The sequence below is a fragment of the Convolutriloba macropyga genome, chromosome 6 (assembly GCF_964194025.1).
Source record: "Convolutriloba macropyga chromosome 6, txConMacr16.3, whole genome shotgun sequence".
Classification (NCBI taxonomy): Eukaryota; Metazoa; Xenacoelomorpha; order Acoela; family Convolutidae; genus Convolutriloba; species Convolutriloba macropyga.
The window spans coordinates 70,982,049-71,004,498 of NC_134473.1; the positions used below are offsets into that span (position 1 = coordinate 70,982,049).

General features: G+C 33.8%; 1 protein-coding gene across 1 annotated transcript; it reads right to left on the reverse strand.

Moving 5' to 3' along the window:
- Positions 1-677: 677 nt before the first annotated feature.
- On the reverse strand, positions 678-21,479 carry LOC142341176 (dynein axonemal assembly factor 11-like). Its single transcript, XM_075392086.1, has 4 exons — positions 20,984-21,479; positions 20,582-20,743; positions 16,741-16,898; positions 678-1,428 (listed from the first exon to the last, which is right to left on the reverse strand). Exons 1-4 carry the CDS (start codon positions 21,469-21,471, stop codon positions 896-898), a joined length of 1,341 nt encoding a protein of 446 aa, XP_075248201.1. The 5' UTR covers positions 21,472-21,479; the 3' UTR covers positions 678-895.
- Between the last annotated feature and the right edge of the window lie 971 nt (positions 21,480-22,450).

Consider the following 22,450-nt stretch of genomic DNA (forward strand, 5'->3'; position numbering starts at 1 on the left):
ACCATGTCGTTTTTAACTTCGGTGCAATCTAAAAGCGGGTTCATCTCATCCGGCACTTTGAAACAGCGAGAATTGACACAACCAAATGCCCAAACTATGTCTTCTGTAGAAATACAGAGGTTAAAATGCTTGGCAACTTTATCTAATTTCTCACAAGAGTTGATCACATAGTTCAATCTTTTTTGATGCATTTCTACCATTTCCGGAGGCAGTAAACTTAATAAAGTTTCGTTCCACGAACAGGTCAAAGTAAATAATTTTGGTAAGCTCTGAATGAATGAAAACCAGAAAGATTCAACGCCTTTAGCCTTTTCAATGACGATGAACGACATTAACAATTGCATTGGATCTAAATATTGAACATTTTCCAAGAGATAAGGTCCCAATTTTGTATTTTCTAGGACATATTTTGTACTAATCAACATGTTATAAGGACAATTCAGTATTGTTTCGCCTTTCGATACTCTGCGTTTTACACGTAAGCATCTCTCATTGCTGGGAGCATCGTCAATGCTTGTCAGCTCCGTTTTAATTCCATGTAAATTGGCCCAATTTGTAAAGGTCATCGTGTTGATCTGAAAACACTTTCTATTTCGCTCATCTGCTCTGTTTTCAGGAGCTGCTTCTGCTTTCTTGCATCAGTGCTCAAGCAATTAAGCAATGCTCATAAACAACCAGATTTTTCCATAGTTCCAATTATTTTTTTAAATTGCCAGTTCATAGAAATTAAAATATTTACATTTGTACACTAACATTTTGCTACACCCAAAGTTATACTCAAGTCAATTAATTAAACTCGTGCAAGGAGCCGTTTTGTTTCCTTTTCCACCTCTTCAATGAAATAAACTCAACTTGCATTTCGGCCCAAGGTGAATTATGAAGTACACAAAACATCTTAAAAGCCGAAGTCATCCAAAGGCGGCAAATCATCAGGCAGGTCAATAACTTTCGAATCTTTCTCAACGACTCCACTGTAAATTGCACTCGATTTTGGCTTATAAGGTGCATTCTTTCGAGACACCTTCTCATTCTGGTCAACAACGTTCAGGTCAACCAACTTCGCACTACTACTATCAACCTCCAGAAATTGAGTTTCGTTCTCTTTATTGTTACATTGATTATCAGAATTTACAGGATTGGATGTCATTTCACTATCCGTTGTTCTTGTAGCAGTCTCTTTCTTCGATTTGCTTTTCTTGATGATAGGATTCGCAAAAGGCATTGTGATTAACAGATTGCCACTGATCTGTGATCTCTTAGCGGTGCTTGCGTCACAATTGACCTCCTTCCATAGAGTCAGTTGGAATATCTTTCCCTTCAGAGTCACTCTCACATAGCTTGGCTGTACATCACAGTCTAGGAGAGACGTGTCCATGTGTTTGTACACTGGAATGTCTAGTTTATAGCACTGCTCTTCCTCATCCTCCTCTAAACATAGTAAAACGTAACAAGAGTTTTCCAAACATACCTAAATTGCCCTTCACACTATGAAATTATGTCCCCTATGAAGATTTGGCTAAGTATACACTATTGAGACTATTGAAGCTCTCAGAGAACTGCAAATCGACTATGCCCTCAGTTCATCCCGTTTCTTAGAACGAGTCAAATTGATCAAACAACAGAAACGATCGAGCAAAAAATTGCGTAAAAAAGACAAAGTACTCAAACTTTGCTTAATAACAATTTAAAATAGATCTGAGCTGAGCCTTTTTAGCGTTCTAACCACTGACTCCTTGATGAATCGATCGTTTCTTGTTGATCATGCCCGTTACAGTTTCTTTGAACGGAAAACCAAACTGATCAGACGAAAAATGGCGTAAGCACGATGAGAGGACTATCCATCACACAGGACTATTCTACAAACTTACTTTTACTTTCGCTTTCAACCCCTTATCACAACTTTACGATTAAAAGGAATCACATTTTCATGATCCACTCACATATTGGCCATACATGGGCACTTCTTAACAACCATCTCTTTCGCATACTTAGTAGCAAAATTGATTAAAAAATAAAGATAACGATATTAAAAATTCCAGCAACATGGTGTCATCACAGTTCAAATAACTGCAGTGAATCATATCTACTCTAGCCATCTGAAATATTTCTTAGCTCAGCAAAATTAACGAAGCACAGAGAAACTTTGAACAACTAATGTTGATCTATGAAACCAATAATGACCTTACGTTGAAGTTTCAGACGCAAAAAATGGCCGTAATCACCAAAATAGAACATAACCACTCAAGAAAATATAGTGCAAGAACATGTGGAGAATTATAAAAAAAATTGCAACTAAGAACAAATAGCTGTGGTCTAATACATTTCTGATAACTACAGAATGAGACTAAAATCAATGCACAAATCACAGTAGACATTAAACAGCAACCGGCAGACTAGCATAGCGCTCATTCTCGCCTTACAGCCAAGTCTAGTATAGTTAGTCCCACAAAGTGGCAGCACAGTCGAATGTTTCAAAGGTCATAATTCAAACTTTAAACATCCAGAGATTAACTTTTTCGAACGTTCGATTGCGTTGCAACTGAATGGGACTAACTGTGCACCGAGAAGCAATAAGATACCTTTCAAAATCACAACTTAAGTTCTTATAATTTAACAGGCTAGGATTCCTGTTAAACGAAGAGATTCCTGTAGTACATAAGATTGAACAAAACTTAATGCACAATTTATTCAAGAATTCAGCGAGTTTATATAATCATAAATCAGAGAGATTCCTATAAAACATCACAAATGCCAGGAGACAAAAATTGAGCAGCCATTTCCAACAGATTAGTAAATACCGACAATCACAACAATCATAAATCAGAGCGATTCCCATACAACATCCCATTATGTCAGAACAAGGGCAACTGAGCAAAACTTTTCACGAGATCAGCAATTTCGGAAAATCACAAAAAAGCGGGATTCCTATTGTCCACCACAAGATTGTACAAAAACAAAAGATCAAAGATTTCTTAGGAGTTCAGTAAATTTGTAATCATAAATCAGAGAGATTCCTAAATAACATCACATTATGTCAGTGAAGATGAAAACTGAGCACAACTTTTCAAGAAATTAGCAATTTCGGACGAACATAACACGGCGACATTCCTAGAGTACACCAAATGACTATATGACTATACGAAAACAAAAAAAAACAAAAATTACGAAGCTAGTAATTTTGTATCGTCCAAAATCAGAAAGTCCAAAATAAGAGATTCCTAAATAACATCACTAAGTTAAGATGATAATTGAGCACAACTTTTCAAAATATTAGTAATTTTCGAGGACATCAAGGTGAGATACCTAGAATACACCAAATGACTACACGAAAACAAGAAGATCAAAATTTCTTTACAAATTAGTAAGTGTGTATCATCAAATATCAAAATAACATCAATGTATGTCAACAAAGATTAAAACTGAGCACAATGTTTAAAGAGACTAGCAGTTTTGGACAACCACAGCAACGTGAGGTTTCTATTGTACATCACAAGCTTGTAAGAAAACAAAAATCTTAGGAGTTCAGTAAATTTGCATAATCATAAGTCAGAGAGATTCCTAAATAACATCACTTATGAAAATTGATCAAAACTTTTCAAAGAAATAGTAATTTTGGATAACCACAGCAAGGCAAGATTCCTAGAGTACGCCACATGACTATATAACTATACGAAAACAAAAAAGCTCAAAATTTACGAATTTTGTATCGTTCAAAATTAGATTCCTAAATAACATCACTTTATGTTGCTTGAAATGAAAACTGAGCACAACGTTTAAGAAGGTTAAAAACTTAGGAAAATCACAAATTGTCGGGATTCCTATAGTCCACCACAAGATTGTACAAAAACAAAAGATCAAACATTTCATAGGAGTTCAGTAAATTTGTATAATCATAAATCAGAGAGATTCCTAAATAACATCACTTTCATTGAAGATGAAAAATGAGCACAACTTTTCAAGAGATCAGCAATTTCGAACGAAAATAACAGGGCGATATTCCTAGAGTACACCACATGACTATATGACTATACGAAAACAAAAAAACAAAATTTACGAAGCTAGTAATTTTGTATCGTCCAAAATCAGAAAGTCCAAAATCAGAGATTCCTAAATAACATCACTAAGTTAAGATGATAATTGAGCACAATTTTTCGAAATATTAGCAATTTTTGAGGACCACAAGGCGAGATGCCTAGAATACACCACATGACTACACGATAACAAAAAGATCAAAATTTCTTTACAATTTAGCAAGTTTGTATCATCAAAAATCAAAATAACATCACTGTATGTCAACAAAGATGAAAACTAAGCACAATGTTTAAAGAGACTAGCAGTTTTGGACAATCACAACAAAGTGAGGTTCCTATTGTACACCACAAGACTGTATGAAAAAAATCTTAGGAGTTCAGTAAATTTGCATAATCTTAAATCAGAGAGATTCCTAAATAACATCACTTTATGAAAACTGAGCGAAACTTTTCAAAGAAATAGTAATTTTGGATAAAAACAACAAGGCAAGATTCCTAGAGTACACCACATGACTATATGAGTACACGAAAACAAAAATGATCAAAATTTACGAATTTTGTGATTTTGTATCGTACAAAATTAGAGATTTGTAAATATCATCACTTTGTAACTTAAAATGAAAACTGAGCACAACGTTTAGGAAGGTTAGCAATTTCGGAAAATCACAAAATGGCGGGATTCCTATTGTCCACCACAAGATTGTACAAAAACAAAAGATCAAACATTTCTTGGGAGTTCAGATCATAAATCAGATTCCTAAATAACATCACTTTATGTCAGTGAAGATGAAAACTAAGCACCACTTTTCAAGAAATCAGCAATTTCGGACGAAAATAACACGGCGAGATTACTAGAGTACACCAGATGACTATATGATTATACGAAAACAAAAAAGCTAGTAATTTTGTATCGTCCAATATCAGAAAGTACAAAATCAGAGATTCCTAATTAACATCACTATATGTTACTTAAGATGAAAACTCAGCAAAAAAAATAAAGAGATTAGCAATTTCGGATAATCATAGCACGTTGAAGTTCCTATTGTACACCAAAAGATAGTACGAAAACGAGAAAAAAATTCTTGGGAGTTCAAAAAATTTGTATAATCATAAATCAGAGAGATTCCTAAATACCGTCACTTTATGTCAGTCCGTCACTTTATGTCAGTGAATATGAAAATTGAGCTCAACTTTTCAAGAAATCAGCAATTTCGAACGAACATAACACGGCGAGATTCCTAGAGTACACCACATGTCTATATGACTATACGAAAACAAAAAAAAAACAAAATTTACGAAAGTAGTAATTTTGTATCGTCCAAAATCAGAAAGTCCAAAATAAGAGATTCCTAAATAACATAACTAAGTTAGGATGATAATTGGGCACTGCTTTTCAAGATATTAGTAATTTTCGAGGACATCAAGGCGATATACCTAGAATACACCAAATGACTACACGAAAACAAAAAGATCAAAATTTCTTTACAAATTAGTAAGTGTATATCATCAAATATCAAAATAAAGTTACGGTATATCAACAGAGATGAAACCTGAGCACAATGTTTAAAGAGACTAGCAGTTTTGGACAACCACAGCAACGTGGGGTTCCTATTGTACATCACAAGATTGTAAGAAAACAAAAATCTTAGGAGTTCAGTAAATTTGCATAATCATAAGTCAGAGAGATTCCTAAATAACATCACTTATATAAATTGATCAAAACTTTTCAAAGAAATAGTAATTTTGGATAACCACAACAAGGCAAGATTCCTAGAGTACACCACATGACTATATGACTATACCAAAACAAAAAAGATCAAAATTTACGAATTGTGTAATTTTGTATCGTTCAAAATTAGAGATTCCTAAATAACATCACTTTATCTAACTTAAAATGAAAACTGAGCACAACGTTTAGGAAGGTTAGCAATTTCGGAAAATCACAAAATGTCGGGATTCCTATTGTCCACCACAAGATTGTACAAGAACAGAAGTTAAAACATTTCTTAGGAGTTCCGTAAATTTGTATAATCATAAATCAGATTCCTAAATAACATCACATTATGTCAGTGAAGATGAAAACTGAGCACCACTTTTCAAGAAATCAGCAATTTCGGACGAACATAACACGGCGAGATTACTAGAGTACACCAGATGACTATATGATTATACGAAAACAAAAAAAGCTAGTAATTTTGGATCGTCCAATATCAGAAAGTCCAAAATCAGAGATTCCTAATTAACATCACTATATGTTACTTAAGATGAAAACTGAGCAAAAAAATTAAAGAGATTAGCAATTTCGGATAATCATAGCACGTTGAAGTTCCTATTGTACACCAAAAGATAGTACGAAAACGAGAAAAAAATTCTTGGGAGTTCAAAAAATTTGTATAATCATAAATCAGAGAGATTCCTAAATACCGTAACTTTATGTCAGTCCGTCACTTTATGTCAGTGAAAATGAAAATTGAGCTCAACTTTTCAAGAAATCAGCAATTTCGAACGAACATAACACGGCGAGATTCCTAGAGTACACCACATGACTATATGACTATACGAAAACAAAAAAAAAACAAAATTTACGAAGGTAGTAATTTTGTATCGTCCAAAATCAGAGATTCCTAAATAACATCACTAAGTTAAGATGATAATTGGGCACTACTTTTCAAGATATTAGTAATTTTCGAGGACATCAAGGCGAGATACCTAGAATACACCAAATGACTACACGAAAACAAAAAGATCAAAATTTCTTTACAAATTAGTAAGTGTATATCATCAAATATCACAATAAAGTTACAGTATATCAACAAAGATGAAACCTGAGCACAATGTTTAAAGAGACTAGCAGTTTTGGACAACCACAGCAACGTGAGGTTCCTATTGTACATCACAAGATTGTAAGAAAAAAATCTTAGGAGTTCAGTAAATTTGCATAATCATAAGTCAGAGAGATTCCTAAATAACATCACTTATAAAAATTTATCAAAACTTTTCAAAGAAATAGTAATTTTGGATAACCACAACAAGGCAAGATTCCTAGAGTACGCCACATGACTATATGACTATACCAAAACAAAAAAGATCAAAATTTACGAACTTTGCAATTTTGTATCGTTCAAAATTAGAGATTCCTAAATAACATCACTTTATCTAACTTAAAATGAAAACTGAGCACAACGTTTAGGAAGGTTAGCAATTTCGGAAAATCACAAAATGTCGGGATTCCTATTGTCCACCACGAGATTGTACAAAAACAGAAGATAAAACATTTCTTAGGAGTTCCGTAAATTTGTATAATCATAAATCAGATTCCTAAATAACATCACATTATGTCAGTGAAGATGAAAACTGAGCACCACTTTTCAAGAAATCGGCAATTTCGGACGAACATAACACGGCAAGATTACTAGAGTACACCAGATGACTATATGATTATACGAAAACAAAAAAAGCTAGTAATTTTGGATCGTCCAATATCAGAAAGTCCAAAATCAGAGATTCCTAATTAACGTCACTATATGTTACTTAAGATGAAAACTGAGCAAAAAAATTAAAGAGATTAGCAATTTCGGATAATCACAACACGTCGAAGTTCCTATTGTACACCAAAAGATAGTACGAAAACGAGAAAAAAATTCTTGGGAGTTCAAAACATTTGTATAATCATAAATCAGAGAGATTCCTAAATAACATCACTTATAAAAATTTATCAAAACTTTTCAAAGAAATAGTAATTTTGGATAACCACAACAAGGCAAGATTCCTAGAGTACGCCACATGACTATATGACTATACCAAAACAAAAAAGATCAAAATTTACGAACTTTGCAATTTTGTATCGTTCAAAATTAGAGATTCCTAAATAACATCACTTTATCTAACTTAAAATGAAAACTCAGCACAACGTTTAGGAAGGTTAGCAATTTCGGAAAATCACAAAATGTCGGGATTCCTATTGTCCATCACAAGATTGTACAAAAACAGAAGATAAAACATTTCTTAGGAGTTCCGTAAATTTGTATAATCATAAATCAGATTCCTAAATAACATCACATTATGTCAGTGAAGATGAAAACTGAGCACCACTTTTCAAGAAATCGGCAATTTCGGACGAACATAACACGGCAAGATTACTAGAGTACACCAGATGACTATATGATTATACGAAAACAAAAAAAGCTAGTAATTTTGGATCGTCCAATATCAGAAAGTCCAAAATCAGAGATTCCTAATTAACGTCACTATATGTTACTTAAGATGAAAACTGAGCAAAAAAATTAAAGAGATTAGCAATTTCGGATAATCACAACACGTCGAAGTTCCTATTGTACACCAAAAGATAGTACGAAAACGAGAAGAAAATTCTTGGGAGTTCAAAACATTTGTATAATCATAAATCAGAGAGATTCCTAAATAACATCACTTATAAAAATTTATCAAAACTTTTCAAAGAAATAGTAATTTTGGATAACCACAACAAGGCAAGATTCCTAGAGTACGCCACATGACTATATGACTATACCAAAACAAAAAAGATCAAAATTTACGAACTTTGCAATTTTGTATCGTTCAAAATTAGAGATTCCTAAATAACATCACTTTATCTAACTTAAAATGAAAACTGAGCACAACGTTTAGGAAGGTTAGCAATTTCGGAAAATCACAAAATATCGGGATTCCTATTGTCCACCACAAGATTGTACAAAAACAGAAGATAAAACATTTCTTAGGAGTTCCGTAAATTTGTATAATCATAAATCAGATTCCTAAATAACATCACATTATGTCAGTGAAGATGAAAACTGAGCACCACTTTTCAAGAAATCGGCAATTTCGGACGAACATAACACGGCAAGATTACTAGAGTACACCAGATGACTATATGATTATACGAAAACAAAAAAAGCTAGTAATTTTGGATCGTCCAATATCAGAAAGTCCAAAATCAGAGATTCCTAATTAACGTCACTATATGTTACTTAAGATGAAAACTGAGCAAAAAAATTAAAGAGATTAGCAATTTCGGATAATCACAACACGTCGAAGTTCCTATTGTACACCAAAAGATAGTACGAAAACGAGAAAAAAATTCTTGGGAGTTCAAAACATTTGTATAATCATAAATCAGAGAGATTCCTAAATACCGTCACTTTATGTCAGTCCGTCACTTTATGTCAGTGAATATGAAAATTGAGCTCAACTTTTCAAGAAATCAGCAATTTCGAACGAACATAACACGGCGAGATTCCTAGAGTACACCACACGACTATATGACTATACGAAAACAAAAAAAAAACAAAATTTACGAAGGTAGTAATTTTATATCGTCCAAAATCAGAGATTCCTAAATAACATCACTAAGTTAAGATGATAATTGGGCACTACTTCTCAAGATATTAGTAATTTTCGAGGACATCAAGGCGAGATACTTAGAATACACCAAATGACTACACGAAAACAAAAAGATCAAAATTTCTTTACAAATTAGTAAGTGTATATCATCAAATATCAAAATAAAGTTACGGTACATCAACAAAGATGAAACCTGAGCACAATGTTTAAAGAGACTAGCAGTTTTGGACAACCACAGCAACGTGAGGTTCCTATTGTACATCACAAGATTGTAAGAAAACAAAAATCTTAGGAGTTCAGTAAATTTGCATAATCATAAGTCAGAGAGATTCCTAAATAACATCACTTATAAAAATTCATCAAAAATTTTCAAAGAAATAGTAATTATGGATAACCACAACAAGGCAAGATTCCTAGAGTACGCCACATGACTATATGACTATACCAAAACAAAAAAGATCAAAATTTACGAACTTTGTAATTTTGTATCGTTCAAAATTAGAGATTCCTAAATAACATCACTTTATCTAACTTAAAATGAAAACTGAGCACAACGTTTAGGAAGGTTAGCAATTTCGGAAAATCACAAAATGTCGGGATTCCTATTGTCCACCACAAGATTGTACAAAAACAGAAGATAAAACATTTCTTAGGAGTTCCGTAAATTTGTATAACCATAAATCAGATACCTAAATAACATCACATTATTTCAGTGAAGATGAAAACTGAGCACCACTTTTCAAGAAATCAGCAATTTCGGACGAACATAACACGGCGAGATTACTAGAGTACACCAGATGACTATATGATTATACGAAAACAAAAAAAGCTAGTAATTTTGGATCGTCCAATATCAGAAACTCCAAAATCAGAGATTCCTAATTAACGTCACTATATGTTACTTAAGATGAAAACTGAGCAAAAAATTAAAGAGATTAGCAATTTCGGATAATCACAACACGTCGAAGTTCCTATTGTACACCAAAAGATAGTACGAAAACGAGAAAAAAATTCTTGGGAGTTCAAAACATTTGTATAATCATAAATCAGAGAGATTCCTAAATACCGTCACTTTATGTCAGTCCGTCACTTTATGTCAGTGAATATGAAAATTGAGCTCAACTTTTCAAGAAATCAGCAATTTCGAACGAACATAACACGGCGAGATTCCTAGAGTACACCACATGACTATGACTATACCAAAACAAAAAAGATCAAAATTTACGAACTTTGTAATTTTGTATCGTTCAAAATTAGAGATTCCTAAATAACATCACTTTCTGTAACTTAAAATGAAAAGTGAGCATAACGTTTAAGAAGGTTAGCAATTTCGGAAAATCACAAAATGTCGAGATTCCTATTGTCCACCACAAGATTGTACAAAAACAAAAGATCAAACATTTCTTAGGAGTTCAGTAAATTTGTATAATCATAAATCAGAGAGATTCCTAAATAACATCATTTATGTGAGTGAAGATGAAAACTGAGCACAACTTTTCAAGAAATCAGCAATTTCGAACGAACATAACACGGTGAGACTCCTAGAGTACACCACATGACTATATGACTATACAAAACCAAAAAACAAAATTTACGAAGCTAGTAATTTTGTATCGTCCAAAATCAGAAAGTCCAAAATCAGAGATTCCTAAATAACATCACCAAGTTAAGATGATAATTGAGCACAACTTTTCAAGATTTGTGAAATTTTGGAGGAGCACAAGGCGAGATGCCTAGAATACACCACATGACTACACGAAAACAAAAAGATCAAAATCTCTTACAACTTAGTAAGTTTGTATCGTCAAATATAAAAATAACATCACTGTATGTCAACAAAGATAAAAACTGAGCACAATGTTTAAAGAGACTAGCAGTTTTTGACAATCACAGCAAAGTGAGGTTCCAATTGTACACCACAAGATTGTGAGAAAACAAAAATCTCAGGAGTTCAGTAAATTTGCATAATCATAAAACAGAGAGATTCCTAAATAACATCACTTTATGAAAATTGATCAAAACTTTTCAAAGAAATAATAATTTTGGATAACCATAACAAGGCAAGATTCCTAGAGTACACCAATTTTGTAATTTTGTATCGTTCAAAATTAGAGATTCCAAAATAACATCACTTTGTAACTTAAAATGAAAACTGAGCACAAGGTTAAAGAAGGTTAGCAATTTCGCAAAATCACAAAATGGCGGGATTCCTATTGTCCACCACAAGATTGTACGAAAACAAAAGAGCAAACATTTCTTAGGAGTTCCGTAAATTTGTATAGTCATAAATCAGATTCCTAAATAACATCACTTTATGTCAGTGAAGATGAAAACTGAGCACCACTTTTCAAGAAATCAGCAATTCCGGACAACCATAACACTGCGACATTACTAGAGTACACCACATGCCTATACGACTATACGAAAACAAAAAACTAGTAATTTTGTATCGTCCAATATCAGAAAGTCCAAAATCAGCGACTCCTAAACAACATCACTATATATTACTCAAGATAAAGACTGAGCCAATAGTTTAAAGAGATTAGCAATTTCGAATAATCACAACACGTTGAAGTTCCTATTGTACACCACAAGATAGTACGAAAACGAAAAAAAATTTCTTGGGAGTTCAAAAAATTTGTATAATCATAAATCAGAGAGATTCCTAAATACCGTCACTATAAGTCAGTAAAACAGAAAACTGAGCACAACATTTAAAGAGATTAGCAATTTCAGATTATCAAAAAGTGTTGAAATTCCTAGTGTCCACCACAATGTACAAAAACAAGAAAGAGCAAAACTTTCTTAGGAGTTCAAACATTTGTATAATCATAAATAAGAGATTCCTAAATACCATCACTATAAGTCAGTAATGAAAAAAACTGAGCACAACTTTGTTAAAAAAGACAATTTCGAATAGAAACAACATGTCAAGATCCCTACTGTAAGCCACAAGGTTGTACGAAAACAGAAAAAGATGACAAACTTCATAAGAGTTCAGTTGATTTGTATAATAAAATGGAGCGATTCCTAAATAACATCATTAAGTAGAGACAATAATTGAGCAAAACTTTTCAAAATATTAGCACTTTTAGATGACCAAAAGGCGAGATGCCTAGAATACACCACATGACTACACGAAAACAAAAAGATCAAAATTTCTTAACAATTTAGTAATTTTGTATCATCAAATATCAAAATAACATCCCTGTATGTGTATGTCAACAAAGAAGAAAACTGAGCAGAACATTTAAAGAAATTAGCAATATTGGACAATCACAAGAAAGTAAGGTTCCTATTGTACAACATAAAATTGTACGAAAACAAAAATCTTAGGAGTTCAGTAAATTTGTATAATCATAAATCAGAGAGATTCCTAAATACCATCACCATAGGCAATTAAAAAAATGAAAACCGAGCACAACGTTTAAAGAGATTAGCAATTTCGGATTATCACAAAATGGCAAGCTTCTATTGTCCACCTACAAGATTTTAAAAAACAAAACATCAAAAATTTCTTGGGAGTTCAGACATTTCTTTAATAAATTAGAGAGATTCCTAAATACCATCACTAAAAGCAAGTAAACTGAGCACCACTTTTCCATATAAAAGCAATTTTTGGATAACCACACCAAGGCGAACTTCCTCGATTACAACACAAGCTAATACAAAAACAAAAAAATCAAATTTTATACGAGATCAGTAATTTTGTATAAATGAGAGATTCCTAAATACCATACATCACTATAAGCCAGTAAAGAAAACAGAGCACCATTTTTCGAAAAATAGAAATTTTTGGTTAACCGCAACAGAGCGAGATTCCTAGAGTACACCACATGACAAAAATACGAAGACAAAAAAGAAAATACGAAAAAACTTTATCAATTTAGTAATTTTGTATCGTCAAAAATCAGTTTCCTATAGAACACCACTATATGCCACAAAAGGTAAAACTGAGCACAACACTTAAAGAGATTAGCAATTTCGGATTATCAAAAAGTGTTGAAATTCCTAGTGTCCACCACAATGTACAAAAACAAGAAAGAGCAAAACTTTCTTAGGAGTTCAAACATTTGTATAATCATAAATAAGAGATTCCTAAATACCATCACTATAAGTCAGTAATGAATAAAACTGAGCACAACTTTGTTAAAAAAAAAGACAATTTCGAATAGAAACAACATGTCAAGATCCCTACTGTAAGCCACAAGGTTGTACGAAAACAGAAAAAGATGACAAACTTCATAAGAGTTCAGTTGATTTGTATAATAAAATGGAGCGATTCCTAAATAACATCATTAAGTAGAGACAATAATTGAGCAAAACTTTTCAAGATATTAGCACTTTTAGATGACCAAAAGGCGAGATGCCTAGAATACACCACATGACTACACGAAAACAAAAAGATCAAAATTTCTTAACAATTTAGTAATTTTTTATCATCAAATATCAAAATAACATCCCTGTATGTGTATGTCAACAAAGAAGAAAACTGAGCAGAACATTTAAAGAAATTAGCAATATTGGACAATCACAAGAAAGTAAGGTTCCTATTGTACAACATAAAATTGTACGAAAACAGAAATCTTAGGAGTTCAGTAAATTTGTATAATCATAAATCAGAGAGATTCCTAAATACCATCACCATAGGCAATTAAAAAAATGAAAACCGAGCACAACGTTTAAAGAGATTAGCAATTTCGGATTATCACAAAATGGCAAGCTTCTATTGTCCACCTACAAGATTTTAAAAAACAAAACATCAAAAATTTCTTGGGAGTTCAGACATTTCTTTAATAAATTAGAGAGATTCCTAAATACCATCACTAAAAGCAAGTAAACTGAGCACCACTTTTCCATATAAAAGCAATTTTTGGATAACCACACTAAGGCGAACTTCCTCGATTACAACACAAGCTAATACAAAAACAAAAAATCAAATTTTATACGAGATCAGTAATTTTGTATAAATGAGAGATTCCTAAATACCATACATCACTATAAGCCAGTAAAGAAAACAGAGCACCATTTTTCGAAAAATAGAAATTTTTGGTTAACCGCAACAGAGCGAGATTCCTAGAGTACACCACATGACAAAAATACGAAGACAAAAAAGAAAATACGAAAAAACTTTATCAATTTAGTAATTTTGTATCGTCAAAAATCAGTTTCCTAAAGAACACCACTATATGCCACAAAAGGTAAAACTGAGCACAACACTTAAAGAGATTAGCAATATCGGACAGTCAAAACGGCGAGATTTCTATTTTGAGTCATTAGATTGTACGAAAACAAAAAAAAAGATAAGAAAATTTGTAATAGTTCAGTAATCAGAGACTCCTAAATAACTTCACTATGCGTCAAGGAAAAAGAAATTTGAGCATAACTTTTCAAAAGATAACCAATTTGGATAATGGCAACACGGAGATATTCCTATAGTACACCAAAAAAGTTGAACGAACACAAGAAAGGAACAACATCTTCCGAACGTCAGCGACATCGTGCAATTAAAAATCAGAGACAATCCCATAAAACATCACTATGTCGGAACAACTGAAAATTGAGCAGTCTTGATCTACATATTCGAAATTTAAATCATCAAAACTGATGTAAGAATCCTGACATAAATCACAGGTTTGCACGCTTGCACGCATCCAAAAAGATATGCAGACAGTGTGCCGACACATATCAGAGATATAATGATTAAAACGACTATTACAATTATTATGACAGGAAACCTAAGAATTAAACAATAATCGTCAATCAATCTGAAATTTTGTGTTTGTGTAATCACAAATCAGAAAAAATGCTATTTTAACCATTTTTTAATAAAAAGCAGTTTTTGGATAACCACAACAAGGCGAGATTCCTAGAGTACAACACAAGCTTATACAAAAACAAAAAAAACAAATTTTAAAAGATCAGTAATTTTGTAAAAATTAAAGAGATTCCTAAATACCATCCATCACTATAAGCCAGTAAATAAAACTGAGCACCACTTCTCGAAAAAACAGCAGTTTTTGGGTATCCACAACAGAGCGAGATTCCTAGAGTATACCACATGACTATACGAAGACAAAAAAGAAAACTTTTTAATCAATTTAGTAATTTTGTATCGTCAAAAATCAGTTTCCTAAATAACATCACTATATGCCCCTAAAGGTGAAATCTGAGCGCAACGCTTAAAGAGATAAGCAATGTCGGATAGTCACAACGGCGAAATTTCTATTTTAAGTCATTAGATTATACGAAAACAAAAAAAAGATAAGAAAATTTGTAATAGCTCAGTAATCAGAGATTCCAAATTAACTTCATTATATTTCAAGGAAGATTAAATTTGAGCTTAACTTTTCAAAAGATTAGCAATTTGGATAATCGCAACACGGCGAGATTCCTATAGTACACCACAAGACTGTTCAAAAACGAAAACGATCAAAATTTCTTAAGAATTCAGTAATTTGTATCTTCAAAAATCAGAGAGATTCCTAAATAGCATCACTATACGTCAGTTAAGATTAAAACTAAGCAAAAGTTTTAAGAAATTAACAAATTTTGGATAATCACAAAACGGAGATATTCCTATAGTAAACCAAAAAGGTTGAACGAAAACAAGAAAAAAACAATTTCTTCCGAACGTCAATTGAACAATAATCGTCAATCAATCTGAAATTTTGTGTAATCACAAATCATACAAAATCCTATCTTCATCATTTAGCGGGAAAACTGAAACTGAGGTTTATTTTTCAAGTCATCAGCAACTCTGTATTATCGGAAATCCGAGATTTCTATTAGACATAATATAGCGGAAATATAGGAATTGAAGAAAATTTCAAGCAATCAGCAATTTTGTGTAATCACGAGTCAGAGAGATTCCTATATTACATCATAGAATAGAAGGAAACTCAAAAATTTAGTAATTTGTTCAAGAAAACAGCAATTTTGTGCACTTATCTTAGATATTCCTAGTATATCAAAGCATGGTAGAATGCAAAATGATGATACATTTTTCAAGCAATTGGTATTTCTGTTTATCACTGCTTAGAGATTTCAAGTTCATCATACAAGTGAATGGAAACTTAAGGAGAGAGCACAAGCTTTCGGGATTTTATAGATATTTTGGGTACTCATCTGCAGGAGAGATTCCTACCAACTACATAGTTACACAATGTCAACGCCAAAATGACATTAGATATGAGTAATTTTCTAACTAAATCTGATATGGGTAAAAACTAACAAAACCCTATTATCAATTCATCAACGTCAATAGAAACTTCTTATAGTATTGAAATTGACATTTAGTTATTAGACTGACAAGTGAGCATGAAAACGGAACTCATGAGAAGAATCTAACCAAAATGGAAGTCAATTTTGGCCTCGTTTATGTTGAGTGGTTTGCCTCTGTCATCAAAAGTCCTCCGCGGTTCTTTTTTCTCCAACTCATCTAGCCTGTTGCCACGTTTGTTATTTTTCTCGTCGTTTTGTTTCTCGATCTTTTTCTGGATCTCGTATCTATAAACACTATCTGCTTTGTTCAAATGGCAAAATTTCAATATGCAAAACCTTTAAATAGATAGGTCAATAAGAGCTTTGCAAACAGGAGTACAGTTTCAGGTGACACGCTTAGATGGAAAAATATTTTAGATTACAAGAATTAGAAGATTTATTCAGAATTCCATCGGTAGGTTCAGAAATCTGACTTGGTAGGCAACCCGCTCATTCCGCTGCCACATTAAAAAATGAGGTAAACAATGAACTTGAAAAAAAAAGATAACAAAATGTCAGAAAAAGGTGAAATACAAACTGTTAGTGGTGGTATGACCATCGAGAAACATAGCTGGCAAATTGCCAGAAAATAGCCGCAATAGCTTCATAGATCTGTAGTCTCAAAAAGAAGGTAAAAAGACAGACCAAAAAAGAAACTTATTTTTTCATTAAGGGCTGAGATGTTAAATTTTGATTAAGAATCTGTATAACTTATTGCTGTTTCTATTAGCTGCTCTTAAATAACCTTCAATTAGAGTGACACATACCCATTTGACCTTATCTCTTTGAATTAAAGTAAAATAAAAGTCAATTTCAAAGTGAGGAAGGCATTTTTGAGAGCGAGGTAAACCACGTGTGACCAAAAATTTAATCACGCGAATGAACAAAAAAACTAGCTCTACTAAGAGTGAAAAATGACGTCACGCACGCAATTCAGTTGAAATTGCATGAACAAATGAACAAAAAGCAGATTTGAAGTGGTTGTGACGTCATATGGTCGTAACAAAAATCTTGACGACGAAATAAATAAAAAAAAAACCAAGAGAAGGCCAATAATAGCCCCAGCTGTCGCTGGCGGCTATTAAACAGTAAAGATGGACCAAAAAATTACCCTATTCATTGACGGATGAGATGTTAAATTTTGATTAAGAATCTGTATAGGTTATTGCTGCCTCCAATAGCTGCTCTCAAATGATCTTCAGTTAGAGTGAAAAACACTCACTTGACCTTGGCTCTTTGAATTAAATTAAAGAAAAGTTAATTTCAAAGTCAATTTTGAGATGAGGTAATTCACGTGTGACAAAAACTTAATCACGCGAATGAACAAAAAACTCGCTCCACTAACAGTGAGAAATGACGCTCCGCAGGCAATTCAGTTGATATTGCATGAATCAATGAACAAAAAACAGATTTGAATTGGCTGTGACGTCATACGAACAACAGAAGGCCAATAATAGCCCCAATAAAAGGCTAATAGATATATTAGTAGTAGTGTGTGACTGCCTATCCACAAATTGCTTGTGGCGCGGCGACCTTTCTGCATCTACGCCATGGTGAAAGACATGCGGTCCCCGGGTTAGGGGGACAAGGAGCGGCATCGTCAACAACAGGGAAAGGTAAGGCGGATTATTGTGTGCAGTGTGGTCGCGTAGGACCGATGATATTAAGTTCAACCATTTGACTGCCTTTACTGGTTTTTCCCACAGGTCAATCACCTTCGGCTACGTGGTGTTCTTACTGCAGTTGAAAAGGTGGTTTAGTTCATGTGGTGATACATCACAATTGGAACAGCGGTTATCAACATTGTCAGGGGACAGTATCCAGTTCTCAGTTGTGTTAAGCGGATACGTGCAGTTAGTGGCAGCGTTTGTTCTTTTTCTGCTATCTTTGGTGGAGGTGTACCTAGTCGCTTGATGTCTTTGTTCAACTGAGTATGGACCGTGTGTCGATGGATACCTTTAGAGCGCATTTGTGTATTCTTTGCGATTTAATTACTTTTTATTATTTGAGTGTTATTTCACACGGACCCTATAAGTAAAATTTAGTGTCGGTCTCATGGGACGAGAACTAATTGAAGCGGTTATTTTATGATCAGCACGATGGCTCTGATAACTGCCGGCTAGAAATTGCTCTGCCAACATTTCTGTGTGAGCTTTAACAGGCAACATCTCACCCTCTTTGTGTAAGTCATTGATGTCAGACATTTTTCCACAGCCAGTAAATGTGCGATGACCAATGTTTTGTTGCGTTTGCAGGTGGTTCCAGTTTGTACTGCTGATTGTGGAAGCCCAGATGGGAGCACCGTAGTTCAGGACGCGCCGACCAATAACTTTGCTCAGTGTCTCTTTTGTGCCACCCAGTCGCTACCAGCAACCTTTTTCAGTACGTTATTGTGCTTTTGTAATTTCTCTTTGGCGCTCCTTACTTGTTCCTCAAAATTGAGCATACTATCGAAGGTAACACCCAGTACTTTGGACTTTGTACTTTACTGATATTGGTGAATTATTGAGAGTGGAGTGGGTCAAACTTTACCGCCTTGCTCCAGGTTGTGAACACAGTTGCACTTGATTTTTCAGCTGATAACTTAAATTTTCTTGAGTCTAGCCAGTCGTGTAAAGTATTTAAGTATGGAGTTATCATGTCACGTAATTTTTCAACCTGTGGGTGAGATGTAGTTAAAGTTATATCATCAGCCCAAGACGTATTGTTTATCTTTCGGGGTTAGAGGCAGCTTGCTCATTTAGCTGTTGAATAGCGTTGACGATAATACACCACCTTGGGGGACACCCTGTTTGACTTTTCTCCACTTTAATTTTTTCTGGTTATATTCTACGTAAGAAAACCTGCCCTGTAAGTATTAAGCCGCCCATCTTAAAGTGCTATTCGGTAGTGGTGTCTCGAGTATGCCTCTTAGTAGTAGATTGTGATCAACCGTGAATAAATCGGCGGTGAGGTCTAAGGCTACTATTTCAATGCTCATAGTCCTCATTACATTGTAGTGATGAAGATTGTAACCTGTTGAATTTGAGAAAAAAATAGAGTAAGAAGTCACCTCAATATTGGTGTTTAACTTCGTCAGGCGAGTAAGTCATTTATGATAACAAAAATATTCAATTCGGCTAACTTAAACTGCTATTGAAGGAAAAAAATAACGTCGAGAACAAAGCAAATGGAGGGCGGCATGAAAATATCAATATGTTTATTTCGATTTTTGCAGCGTGCGGAAAAGCAATTTTAAAAATGAGCGCCAGACGACGACGCAAAAAACAGGATCACCGCAATTTAGCTAGCCTCAATTATAGATTCGTAGATATATAAAAGGTCAATTGAAACCGAACACGCTATTCCAATTCACAGTGTGAAAGCACCACTTCCAGTTTGTCAACATGAGATAAGCACATTTGTCCGTACCTCGCGTGCCATAGCACAGCATTAGCGAGCATTGTGACGTAATATGAAAACCTATTACGACCTAAATGTTATATACTGCAATGAAATATGACTGGCCACTTCAATGCACTCTGTCGGTCTACTATCCCCAGCACTAGCAGGCATTAAACTCGCGACTGCTTTTTTGGTCGATTGCTAGCACAAATGCAAACACTTACGTCACAAATTAGACAAAGAAAACAGTAAAGAACTCGCTGACTGATGTGACAAAACAAACTGCGCAACAAACGCACAACATAAGAAGGCTGAATTTGAGGAATCGGAAACAAGTATCACCGAAGAATACGAGTTAGAGAGCAAAGTATAAAAGCAGCCAAAAACAAAATAATTTGCGAAGCCGAAACTATTAATGTAATTACCCTGAGTTGTTAGGTGATACTACAGTGAGTACGTTGTAGATTCTCATTAATTCCGCTCAACTTGACAACCCAACTATTGAGTAAAACGAACATTGAAAACTAAGAAATTTAATTTCTTACCTGGCTTCAGGCGTGTGTTTGCTGGGTTTGTTCCAGAACTCCTCGTCTGTGATCTCTTCAATGGTGGCATTCTCCTCAATCTCTCTGAGTCCCTCCTCCCTTTCAATCGCTCTCTTCTCTAGATACGCTCTCTCCTGTTCAGATATGCTGGCCTCGATAAACCTTAACAGCAACTCTGTTTATCATCATATTTACTTCGTTTCTTGTGCTTATTATGAACTCGATAACAACCAAGTTTGCCTGGAATAGATAATCACTTACAAAACTTATAGGATTTTGCAGGACATCACAACGTGAAAAGTAGTTTCGAAAATTGTGAACAATATCCAAAAATGCAAGTATGGCAAAGAAAACTTTTTCAAAAATAGCAATTAGTTTCATATCATGTGTTCAATTTCTCACCTGTAGTTCTGTTGGGCAGTGATTCTCTCTGATTTCTCGATTGCTGTTCCATCTAGAAACTTCAACTGCGGCAAACTCGCAATCACATAGTCTCTATACCCTTCAAACTGAGCACACGGATTACCCGTCAAGTACATTTCCTCTAAGAACACGTTGTTTGTTAGAGTTTTAACTGAGCTGATTTTACCGATAAAATTTACTGTCAAATCTAACTTTTTCAAACATTCACATTTTTCTAGACCTTCAATTTCCTCAATGTTGTTGAGCGCTAAATTGACGTACTCCAACTTTTTTAGATGTGATAGATTCTCAATTTTGGGTATCAAATTACTCTGGAGGTAAAGAATTTTGAGCTCACGGCACCACTTGTCGATATGTTCGATTTTTTCGATCTCTTGCTGATGAAGTGAGACTTCTTCGAGAGTTGAGAGCAGCATTTCATTGTGCTCTGCTCGCTTCCGAATCAGATCTTCTGTTATGAATACCATATTGACCTAAAATGTAAGCAAAAATCAAATTGACCAAAGCACAAAATTCAAATTTTGCAACCACTTCCAATCTCTTAATTCTCCCGGGTGGAATAAGACCATCAATTATTGTTCCGACCTCACTTGTGGGGGGGGGGGAACTATATACTCAAATGGGTTTTTTGTTCAGACAATTTTTGCCGATCGATATATTCATCGTAGAGAAATGTGAATGGTATCATTAAAAAGCTGGTTAAGCGTAAGATACAAAAAAATTCAAAATTAAAAAGATTTTTTTTTATTTTTTTTCGTCTTTCGAGTTATCGGGGACTGAAGTTTTGTGTGAACACGGGATATTTGTTCACTTTTAGTGTCATTTTTCTTCAAATTAAAATATTTTCTATAAAAATAGTATTTCAAAATTAAAATTCACGCCAAAAATGGACCAAATTTGTGTTCCAAATAGACTAAAGGCGATAAAAAAGACTAGTTCTGGTCTCATAGGGAAGTTCACTATCAAAAAAACAATCGAATTCTGTTTGAGAGCTGTTTTTTTTATAAAATATTTTTTTTTTTGCTTTTTTAAGTCACCTACAGACAAGTCCCTCTCTATATCAAGGTTCCATTAATGACAAACCTCCTTTACAGTCAAATGAAACCCAACGAACAAAAAATATCGTTTTCAAGGAATTGCTAGTTTTTTTTGGCTTCGATTCTGAGTTTTCGTAATTTTAAATGAAATTGTGGATTTCTTTTAGAGGTTTTACTAAATTTTTGGAATCCTATGGCATGGACTCATTGAATAACAGTGCAATTTGTTCCATTATGAGCATTAAGTGAGAATATCTAGTGCTTTGAGGGGACAGCTAATGGCTCTTAAGACTTAAAAAAAATTCGAATTTTTTTGAAAATTAACCAATCATAACCTTATTATCGTGAACTGTAAGTCAGTTCAGGGGTGACAGCACCCTCTTCGTTCCTATTGCAACCAAATTAAATC